Source organism: Somniosus microcephalus, chromosome 1 (genome assembly GCF_052327205.1).
Source record: "Somniosus microcephalus isolate GS21.2 chromosome 1, FLI_Smic_1.0, whole genome shotgun sequence".
Classification (NCBI taxonomy): domain Eukaryota; kingdom Metazoa; phylum Chordata; class Chondrichthyes; order Squaliformes; family Somniosidae; genus Somniosus; species Somniosus microcephalus.
Window position 1 is genome coordinate 332,411,083 of NC_140987.1, and position 11,840 is coordinate 332,422,922.

Consider the following 11,840-nt stretch of genomic DNA (forward strand, 5'->3'; position numbering starts at 1 on the left):
GCAATGTTAGAGGCCGACGCCGCCATGCTCTTTGACATTGCCAAGAGGCTCTCTGGCGGCCTTGCCATTGCACCTAGCAATTCGATGTGCATGCCCATCACCCTTCCTCTGAAGGCCGCCCCATCGAGGTCCTCATCTGAGTCCTGTGCAGCAGAACTCGTGAGCGAACTCGCCATCTGGGGAGCTGGCCCCCAAGCTACCCTTTCCCACGCCTTGCTGCAGCGCACCCCCCCGTTCCTGGTGCATCACCCTGTGCAGATCCCGCTTCTACACTAGACTCTAACGTATGTGTAGTGCCAGTTTCCGAGCTGGGGTCTGTGAGTGACTGAGGCAGTGATGCAGTGTCTTCTTCCTCCTCGTCTCCCCTCTCGCTCTCTTCCATGACCTCGGGGACAGGCTGCTCGGGTGCTTGTTGATTATCTGAAAGCAGAAAGGCTCAAGAGTCGGGTTGTGGTGAGGGGAGGGGACGCGGGGAAGCAAGATGAATAGCTTGAAAGTGAGAAGAGATTGTCGGATGAGGGGGAAGTGGGATGTGAGAAGAATAATTAGGAATGACCACACTGTTGTTGTCCCCAAGGTGTTCAACCTCGACGGTTGACGTGGCCTCTACCACATGCCGCCCAATTAGCTAACGAACTCGCTCCTCGAGCTGCCTGAAGTTCTGGGTGTCCGCCTGCACCCCCCCGTCTGTCTGCTGCTGCTCCCTCCGATTATGTGCCAGCTTAGCCTGCAAGAGAAAGAGAAGTCTGTGAGTGAGTACGGTGCAATGTGTTTGGGTGAAGTGTGTGAGTGAGTGCGGTGCAATGTGTTTGGGTGAAGTGTGTGAGTGAGTGCAGTGCAATGTGTCTGGGTGAAGTGTGTGAGTGAGTGCAGTGCAATGTGTTTGGGTGAAGTGTGTGAGTGAGTGCGGTGCAATGTGTTTGGGTGAAGTGTGTGAGTGAGTGCAGTGCAATGTGTTTGGGTGAAGTGTGTGAGTGAGTGCGGTGCAATGTGTTTGGGTGAAGTGTGTGAGTGAGTGCAGTGCAATGTGTTTGGGTGAAGTGTGTGAGTGAGTGCGGTGCAATGTGTTTGGGTGAAGTGTGTGAGTGAGTACGGTGCAATGTGTTTGGGTGAAGTGTGTGAGTGAGTGCAGTGCAATGTGTCTGGGTGAAGTATGTGAGTGAGTGCAGTGCAATGTGTTTGGGTGAAGTGTGTGTCAGTGCGGTGCAATGTGTTTGGGTGAAGTGTGTGAGTGAGTGCGGTGCAATGTGTTTGGGTGAAGTGTGTGAGTGAGTGCGGTGCAATGTGTTTGGGTGAAGTGTGTGAGTGAGTGCAGTGCAATGTGTTTGGGTGAAGTGTGTGAGTGAGTGTGGTGCAATGTGTTTGGGTGAAGTGTGTGAGTCAGTGCGGTGCAATGTGTTTGGGTGAAGTGTGTGAGTGAGTGTGGCGCAATGTGTTTGGGTGAAGTGTGTGAGTGAGTGTGGTGCAATGTGTTTGGGTGAAGTGTGTGAGTGAGTGCGGTGCAATGTGTTTGGGTGAAGTGTGTGAGTGAGTGCGGTGCAATGTGCTTGGGTGAAGTGTGTGAGTCAGTGCGGTGCAATGTTTTTGGGTGATTGTTGGATGTCGTGAAGGTTAAAAGTTTAACAGTCAAACTTCTTTGTATCTTAAAACAAACGGAATGCATTGACAGGCTTTCCGATATAAACAGGGTGACTTTGAAGTGTCGCAAAAGGAATGCATTGCTTGTTTTCTGAGATGTAAGTGCTTGTGTAAGGGAATAAATGTTAGTAATGAGTGGTTTAGTTTTAGGGTAATAAATATGGGTAGGAGGAATCCATTAGCTACAGAGAGCAGTTGGTAAAGCTTTTACTGCGAAGATGTTCGTAACTGTTACATCAGGAATTCTCGTGCCGGGGAAATCGTTCTGAGGTAAACAACTGTAAACTGTTTACACAAATAGACTGTTTTCAAAGGATTTGGGGAATAGATACATCATACAATCTTATCTCTGACAGTTTCCTTTGACGTATTCAAAATATGGTGCATAAATGAGCATGGTATTCAACAGTTTGTCAGAGGGCTCGAAAGATAGAACTTGCAACCTTAAATCCACTCTCTGTATACAGTTAAAGGCCGATCACCTTTACTGTGTATCAATAAAGTCTGTTCCATATATTCAATTCGAAGCCTCATGCTTACTTGAAATGTGTTGTTGTGAACCAGAGGAGAAAGGAGGTTGGCTGCTAACAGTGATGTGCCTGCCACAGTTGAATAGCTGTCAATGTGTGCAAGGTGTGAGATGTGGGTGTGAGTGTTGCAACAGTGGTAAAGTTGTGAGGGTGAAGCGAAGCTCTGACTGTGAGGTATGACTGGTGATAGATAGAGATTGTTGCTAGTTGAGTGATGGGTGTGTGGTGCATTGAGCAGTGTGTGAGGCTTGTGGTACAGATGTTGGTATGTGGCATTTGCTGAAGCCTTCACTTACCCTGACCACCCGTGTAAGGTCATTAAACGTCTTCCTGCAAAGGATGGTGGACTTTGGCACCACAGTATCCGCTATTACATGGTCGGCTATCTCCTGCCACATTATGCATCAGGTGTATGGCGAGGGTCCTGACACTTTAGGGGAAGAGTACAGCCCGCCTCCTCTCCATGGCCACAATGAGTGCCTCCAGAGTTTTGTCAGAGGACCTCCAGGCTCTCTCCCTGTTTCGATGATGTGCCGGTTCCTGTGCCAGTGCTGGTTCCTGTGCCAGTGCTGGTTCCTGTGCCTGTGCCTGTGCCTGTGCATGTTGGCGTAGCTCCAGTTGCAACTGCCCTGACAATGAGGTGCTGTAACATCAATGCACCTCCCCTTTAAGTAGTGCCACACATGACTATGAATTAGACTGGCCCTGATATTGGTCCACCTGTTGAGCATTAAGCCAATGAGTAGCAGTTTTAGTGCTGAATATTGCATGCTACCTAGACCGTTTTAACTTTGGCCTTAACACTGCCCGTTTCATGGCTATAATCAATTTTTAGCCCAATGAATTAAACGGAAAGAAAATAATGTACATGGAAAATGAAGCAGGTCCTGATTAACAATAAATTGAAGCTATCGCTACAATGCTCAGAGGCCATGAGTAAATCAAATCAGATGTTTGGATGTGTTAAAAGGTAAATATTGAGCTGACATAGTGAGGTAATCCTGCCATTTTATAAATCATTGGTGCGACTGCACTTAGTATACAGTGTACAGTTCTGGTCACATCAGTGCAGAAAGGATACTACAGCTATTGAAAGGATACAGAAGAGAGCAACCAGAATGATTATGTGGGTGGAGGGATTGGATTTTGAGGAGTGATTATGTAAATTAATCATGTTCTCACTGGAACAGAGAAGATTGAGAGATGATTTGATTGCTGTTTTAGGATTCTTGAGGTGTGGTGCCCAGAACTGAACACAGTACCAGATGGGGTCTAACCAGAGCTTTATATAACTCTAACATAACTTCTACCCCTTTGTATTCCAGCCCCCTTGAGATATAGCCAATATTCCATTAGCTGTTTTAATTATTTTTTGTACCTGCCCTGGGCTTTTAGTGATTTATGTACATGAACTCCTAAGTCTCTCTTTGCTCCTCCACTGTTCCTACCTTATCAGCAATTAGTAAATACTCTGATCTATCTTTCTTAGGTTCAAAGTAGATGACCTCACACTTTCCCATGTCAAATTCCATCTGCCACACAATGTGACCCTTAATTTTTTTTGTATGCACGTCCCCTTTAAGGGGCTGTGCGACCCATTGAAAATACCACGCATGTGTGGCCAAACTCATTGAATTTTTTGAAGAGGTAAGAGAGAGAGTAGACAAGGGTAATGTAGTAGAGGTAATTTATCTAGATTTTCAAAAGGCCTTCGATAAGTCACCACTTAATAGACTAATGAGTAAGGTCAGGGAATGCGGAGCCAGGGGACAAGTAGCAGAATGGATAGCCGGCTGGCTTCAAGACAGAAAGCAGAGAATAAGGGTAAATGGTAGATATTCAGAGTGGCAAAAGGTGGGAAATGATGTTCCACAAGGATCAGTGTTGGGACCAATGTTGGTCACAATTTATATTAACGATTTAAACTTTGGAATCAAAAACACAATTTCTAAATTTGCGGACCACACCAAATTTGGGGTGGGGGGGTGGATTGTCAATACTGAGGAGGATTGCAACAAATTATAAGAAGGCATTAATAAACTTGCAGAATGGGCATATAATTGGCAAATGAATTTCAACACAGATAAATGTGAAGTATTACATTTTGGTAAGAAAAATAGGGAGGTGACATAGTACTTGGAAAATAAAAATCTAATTGGGGTAGAGGAGAAAAGGGATCTCAGAGTACAAATATTCAAATCACTCAAAGTATCGACACATGTTAACAAGGCCATAAAAAAAGCAAAGCAAGCACTAGGGTTTGTTTCTAGAGGGATAGAATTGAAAAGTAGGTCAGTTATGCTAAACCTGTATTGAACCTTGGTTAGACCACAGTCAGAGTACTGCGTGCATTTCTGGTCGCCATATTATAAAAAGGATATAAAGGCACTGGAGAGGGTGCAGAGGAGATTTACAAGGATGATACCAGGAATGCGAGGGTATACCTATCAGGAAAGAATGAACAGGCTGGTCTCTTTTCTCTTGAAAAGAGAAGGCTGAGGGATGACCTAATAGAGGTCTTTAAAATCATGAAAGGCTTTGATAGAGTAGATACAGAGAGAGTGTTTCCACTTGTGGGGAAGAGCAAAACTAGAGGCCATCAATATAAAATAGTCACCAAGAAATCAAATAGAGGAATTCAGAAGGAACTTCATTACCCAGAGAGTGGTGAGAATGTGGAACTCGCTACCACAGGGAGTTGTAAAAGTGAATGGTATAAATGCATTTAAGGGGTGGTTAGATAAGCATATGAGGTAGATGGGAATAGAGGGATACGCTGATAGATTTAGATGAGGAAAGACGGGAGGAGGCGCGAGTGGAGCATAAATGCCGGCATGGACTGTTGGGCCGAATGGCTTGTTTCTGTGCTGTATATCCTGTGTAATCCGATGTAAAATTCTTGAATTAAGAGTTTTGGAAGAACATGTCTAGAGCAGCTACAATTTCTCCCCTACTTCTTCTAATATCCTGGGGTGGAAACCACCAGGTCCTGGAGATTCGTCTCCTTATTTTTTCCATGACCTTTTTTAAAAAATTACATTGAATCTAGTTAGTTCCTCCCCTTTCTCTATTTTTAATTTTCCTCATATCTCTGGTACTTTATCCTTATCCTCTACCTCACCACCACTTCTCCCGACCCCCTCCACTGTCTCTAAATTGTCACACTGCTTATCCGACATCCAGTATTGGATGAGCAGAAATTTCCTCCAAAATAAATATTGGGAAGACTGAAGCCATTGCCTTCGGTCCCCACCACAAGCTCCATTCCCTAGCCATCAACTCCAGCCCTCTCCCTAACATCTGTCTGAGGCTGAACCAGACTGTTCGCAACCGTGGCGTAAAATTTGACCTTGAAATGAGCTTCTAACTACATATCCGTACCACAACTAAGACCGCCTATTTCCACCTCTGTAACATCGCCCATCTCCGCCCTTGCCTCAGCTCATCTGCTTCTGAAACCCTCATCCATGCCTTTGTTACCTCTAGATTTGACTATTCCAATCCATTTCTGGCTGGCCTCCCACGTTCTACCCTACTTAAACCTGTCATCATCCAAATCTCTGCATTCTCTCACATTCACCCATCACCCCTGTGCTCGCTGATCTACATTGGCTCCTGGTTAAGCAATGTCTCGATTTTAAAATTCTCATCCTTGTTTTCAAATCCCTCCATGGCCTCGCCCCTCCCTTCCCATCTGTGTAATCTCCTCCAGCCCCAAAACCCCCTGAGATATCTGTGCTCCTCTAACCCTGACCTCTTGAGCATTCCTGATTATAATCGCTCAACCATTGGTGGCCGTGCCTTCAGCTGCCAAGCCCTAAGCTCCGGAATTCCCTCCATAAACCTCTTCACCTCTCTACCTCTCTTTCCTCCTTTAAGACGCTCCTTAAAACCTACTTCGTTTGGTCATTTCTCCTATGTGGCTCGGTGTCAAGCTTTGTTTTTAACACACCATGAAGTGCCGTGGGATGTTTTACTACATTAGAGGCGCTATATAAATAAACGTTGTTGTTGCTGTTGTTTTGTTGAAGACTGATACAAAGTAAGTATTTAGTAATACAAAAAGAAAATACTGCAGATGCTGGAAATCTGAAATAAAAACAGAAAATGCTGGAGACACTCAGGAGGTCAGGCAGCATCTGTGAAGAGAGAAACAGAGCTAACGTTTCAGGGCAATGACCTTTTGACAGAACTGGAAAAAAGCAGGAAATGGAACAGATTTTTAACCAAGTGTAGTGGCTGGGAAATGGGGGAGGGGATGAAAGAACAAAAGGAAAGGTCTGTGATAGGATAGAAAGCAGGAGAAATTAAGAGATATTGAGAGACATTAAGAGATATTCAAGGCAAAAGGGGATGGTAATGAGACACGTTAAGAAACAAAGGATGGCTCTAAATGAAGTGTAAATTGTGCTGGCAGAATTAAAGACAGCTGCCATGTGGGAGAGAAGAACAGAAGGCCAATCAAAAAATGTGGATAAAATATATATATATGATAGGGGCCGGGGTTATGATCTGAAATTGTTGAACTCAATGTTGAGTCCAGAGGGCTGCAAAGTGCCTAATCGAAAGTTGAGGTGCTGTTCCTCAATCATTTTCATGATGTAAATAATTTGACTATTAATTTCAGTGGATATTTCACCCCATTCTTCAACTCTTCTCTGAACTTCCTCTGGGTGGCTGCGTAAATACAGGTGTTGGTGCAGCAGCTCAGGAGCTGAAGCAAGAACGCTACTTCTTGGGCGATGTACAAAGGGTCATTGGGACCCGAGAAAGAATAATCGTTTGCAATCTGCATGTATAGGAACACTATAAGATACATCGTCCACAACAGGATGAAAGTCCCGGTTACAGTGAAGAGTAAGATGATGGATTTCTTTCGGTTCTCCATCTCTGGGTCATGGTGAGTCTCCTCACTGCCGTGACCCCGGAGTCTTCCGCGGACTTGACTGGCCACTAAAATGTATCTTACGGTCAGGGCGTTGAGCAGCAAAATCACACCGAATGCAACAAATGAGCTTAACATCGTGTCGATTACGTCAAAGACTTTCCATGCTAGTGAAGTGTAATAGTTTGGTATTAAGTTACAGTACCAAGGTACACCATCCATTATGTAGCGAGGTGTGTATGCAAAGTACCAGGGGATGTTTTTTAAACAGAACAGCACACTGACAGTTGGTATAACAGCAGCCGCACATTTTGCAGTGCAATATTTTGTTTTCAGCTTCGGACAACAAATGGCTACAAAGCGGTCAAAGGTGAAAGCCGCGGTTAACCAGACCGAACTGTCTCTGGCTGCGAACAGTAAGATGGCTCTGAGGCGACACAGTGGAGTAATGTACAGGAAACTGACCAGGAAAAAATGCCCATTGATCCGATTCAATATCACACCCATGATGGTGACCAGTAGATCTGACACCGCCATGGCCAGCAGGTAGCGAGTGACACAGCGGGAGAGACCGCACTTTCCTCGGGACAGGATCACAATGGCTGCCACATTAGCTGTAGAAGAAAGGGGAAATCAGATTCAGATTCAGAGTCACAGCAAACACATCAGTTTGTCGGGAGTTTGTGGGAGACTTACAGCTTTCTCACTGGCTGGATATTGATCCCTGTGTAGGGATCCCAGAGGGACCCTGATTCCGAAAGTTTACAAATTGTCCCGTATTGGAAACAGTAATTTAATTTTATTCAGGACAAGCAAGGTTTAATGTGAGTAGGCAGCACCCTGTGTTTCTTGTCTCTTGTCTCTCTCTCCTGGGTGTCCCCTGGATTCTTCCAGAAATCTTCTACCCTTTGTGGCTCTTGAGAACCCCCTTTTTATAACCTTACTATTATTCAAAACCTATGGAGTCTAAGGCCGCGATTTTGTCATTGGATGCGGCTTGGGAGCGGGTCAGGTGGTTTCTGGGTTCCAGTCCCATGCCCAGCTGCACCCGGCCCACGGACGTGATTTTCCCTTGATTGACTTTGTTAAGCCTGCCCCGCAGGCTTGCCGGCCAATTAAGCGGAAGCCAGTCAGATGACATCATTTGATGATGCGTCATCAGCCGGTTTTCTTAAAGGGACCACGCACAAGGGGGCTCTTGCACCCAGGCTCTCCAATGACTCCCTCCATCGGCTAGAACAGATGGCAGCTGCAGGTGACGTTACAGAAGCAAGCTGTCACTGGTGAGAGAGGTTCTCCCAATGAGGTGGAACTAGACATCGATTTCAAACTTGTTACCTACAGAAAAGTGTAAATGCATTAAAAATGATTTTCCCAACATTTTCTTACCTCTGAAACTCACCAGTGCACCATTGGATCCTTCACACCACTTCAGCAGCTGTCATCAATGCAGAAACATTACAGCAGACTCACAACACGCCACACTTACCTGGCGTGGTGCCCGGACGTCAGGAACCCCGAGAGAGAAGCAGCAAAATTGAAAATGTGCCTGTTAAGTACTATCAAGAACCTGTTAACAGGCAGGTAAGTGGCTTTAATCCTCTTCCCGCCGCTAGGTATCTGGACCATGTGCAAATCGGTGACCCGACACTTGGGAAAATTGATTGGAGGCGGGTTGATAGCAGAATTGGAACCCGTCGTCAATCAAACCGATTTTAACCCTTGACCCACCTCCAAACCCGCCCTCTCATTGCCGATAAAATCGCGGCCTTACTGAACCAATCACCGGCTTACACCCAATTCCTCGAAATCCAATCATGAAGATGCTACATACAAAGCAACTCTGCTTACTCAGGTTCTGGTCTTATGACCCTCTGGCATCATCTGTTTATGACCACCAAGACTGATATATGTGCAGTTATAGCAACACAAAAGAAGATGTCTCAATACTAAAGTGATATGGTGTCCTTGATGGTTCTGTGATAGGCCCATGTTTCAGCTTACAGCCAGATATCAGCCCTCTCTTGTTCCTTCTCATAACAGGCCAACAGGGCTACAACCAATACAAAAAGAAAATACAGCAGATGCTGAAAATCTGAAATAAAAACAGAAAATGCTGGAGATATTCAGCAGGTCAGGCAGCATCTGTGAAGAGAGAAACAAAGTTAACGTTTCAGGTCGATGACCTTTTGTCAGAACTGGAAAAAAGCAGGAAATGGAACAGATTTTAAAGCAAGTTTAGGGGCTGGGAAATGGGGGAGGGGATGAAAGAACAAAAGGGAAGGTCTGTGATAGGATAGAAGGCAGGAGAAGTTAAGAGACAATTAGGGATATTCAAGGCAAAAGGAGATATTAATGGGACAGGTTAAGAAACAAATGATGGCTCTAGATGAAGCCTAAATTGTGCTGGCAGAATGAAAGACAGCTGCCATGTGTGAGAGAAGAACAGAAGGCACAAACATAAAGTGTGGATAAAAAATATATATCTGATAGGGGCCGGGTTATGATCTGAAATTGTTGAACTCAATGTTGAGTCCAGAAGGCTGTAAAGTTACAACCAATTTTCCCTGTCATTTTTTTTTTACCGGCCCTTTAAGGGGCTGTATGGGCCATTCAAAATACCGCACATGCATGGTTTATACATTGAGAAGCCAGCTGCGTGTGATCCCTGGAGCACTGTGCGACCGTGCAGCTTAAAGGTGAAGAGATCGCAAAGTCTCTGAAGAATGGATTCAGTCAAGAATATTTTTTGTGGATTTTATGGGATTTTTCTGAGGGTATTTTCCCTGTTATGGGATTGCCCTGTGCAGATACATGAAAGACTGGTTTGTTAAAACTCCAAAGAACGCATGGCAGTTGGCTGTGACAAAATAACTCATCCAGTATGTATGGGTCCGCCCGACAGTCCTGGAAAAAGGAGGGGGCCATTGAACTTGATTAGAAAAACCATTCTAATATGCAAAGCACTTCTCACCTCCATCTCAGAAGAGAAGCAGAACAATGAACCTACTGGCCTCACCCAGCCAGAAGGAAGCCAGTTTTCCCAACACAAAGACCGAAAGATATGTCCCAGACTTAGGGCCATTAACCCAATATGCATGGGTCCGACGATGACCCATCACTGGTTAAGCACCGGAGTGCTTAGAATTTCTCCCAACACAAAGACCAAAAGATATGTCCCAGACTTAAGGCCATTAACCCAATACGCATGGGTCCGAGGATGACTCATCACAGATTAAGCACCGGAGTGCTCAGAAGCAAATGGATTTTTAAGATTGGTGGGAAAAAGGGACAGGCAGACTATCTATAAAGATAAATTCTTTTCCACCATTCTCTCTCACTCTCTCTCTCGCTACTGCTCCAACAAGACAAGAAGTACCAGAGAAGCCAACGAGCAGAGCGATTGAAACCGGGGTAAGAATAATCTCTCAGAAGTGAAGTTTTTGGGCTATTCTGAGGGGGGAAGCTTCGTTTGGTTCAGCCAGGCGAAGGGGTTTATGCGACTGGGTAATTCGTTGGTAGGGGTGGAATTAGAGACCACCATAGCAACAAGGGAATTATTGCTTGTTATAGTCCCCAGTTTTGTACTGTATGTATGTTGATTGTAATCTGGATTTTATTCTCCACAGGGATTGTGATTTTGTTTAGTAGTGCATGTTTTAGCCAGTGTATGTTAGACCAAAGAAATACAAGTTTGATTTTTCACCGAAGCATTCCTGTCCGTGACTTATCTCATTTACACTCTGAATAATAATTACCGGGTATAGAACTTTCGTAAGGCGGGGGTGATTCGAACCGTCCGTCTAGCAATTGGGCTAGGATCAAAACCGTTTACATCTCTTGGTGACCAGCGGCAGGATCTGGGTTAAAAGAGTGTAAAAAACCACCTACAAAGGGAGCATTAGTTACAACTACAACTGACCTTGGTTTCCACAGCTAGCTCCACTCTCTACCCCATCCTTACTGTTGGCTAATATCCATGCTGCCACTGTCCCTTTTATTCCATGGGCTTCAACTTTGCTGGTAAGGTGCCACATAATAGGCTTGCCAGCGAAGTTGAAGCCCTTGGAATAACAGGGACAATGGCAGCATGGATACGAAATTGGCTAAGTGACAGGAAACTGAGAGTAGTGGTGAACGGTTGTTTTTCGGACTGGAGGAAGGTATATGGTGGTGTTCCCGGGGGTTGGTACTAGGACCACTGCTTTTCTTGATATATATTAATGACTTGGACTTGGGTGTACAGGGCACAAATTCAAAAAATTTGCAGATGACACAAAACTCGGAAATGTAGTGAACATAAGAAATATGAGCTGGAGTAGGCTATTTGGCCCTTTGAGCCTGCTCCACCATTCAGCAAGATCATAGCTGATCTTCTACCTCAACCTCACCTTCCTGCACTCTCCCCAAAAACAGTGAGGAGGATAGTGATAGACTTAAAGAGGACATAGACAGGCTGGTGGAATGGGCGGACATGTGGCAGATGAAAATTAACACAGAAAAGTGCAAAGTGATACATTTTGGTAGGAAGAACGAGGAGAGGCAATTTAAACTAAAGGGTACAATTCTAAAGGGGGTGCATGTACAGAGAGACCTGGAGGTATATGTTGAAGGTGGCAGGGCAGGTTGAGAAAGTGGTTAAAAAAAAGTATACAAGATCCTGGGCTTTATAAATAGAGGCATAGAGTACAAAAGTAAGGAAGTTATGATGAACCTGTATAAAATACTGGTTTGGACTCAACTGGAGTATTGCGTCCAATTCTGGGCACTGCACTTTAGGAAGGATA

The 11,840-nt window shown here is 44.9% G+C and overlaps 1 protein-coding gene across 1 annotated transcript; it reads right to left on the minus strand.

The window, feature by feature from the left end:
• Nucleotides 1-628: 628 nt before the first annotated feature.
• Nucleotides 629-7,590, minus strand: LOC147124907 (putative G protein-coupled receptor 139). Its single transcript, XM_085987754.1, has 2 exons — nt 6,808-7,590; nt 629-727 (listed from the first exon to the last, which is right to left on the minus strand). Exons 1-2 carry the CDS (start codon nt 7,588-7,590, stop codon nt 629-631), a joined length of 882 nt encoding a protein of 293 aa, XP_085843880.1.
• Nucleotides 7,591-11,840: the final 4,250 nt, after the last annotated feature.

Bases quoted from the DNA above. Each gene is read 5' to 3' on its own strand.
- LOC147124907 (XM_085987754.1), bottom strand. From the start codon at position 7,590: ATGGCGGTGTCAGATCTACTGGTCACCATCATGGGTGTGATATTGAAT. The intron at 728-6,807 runs GTGAAATATCCA...TTTCTCTTGCAG, and splicing joins GAGAAGAGTTGAAGAATGGG to GCTAAGCTGGCACATAATCG.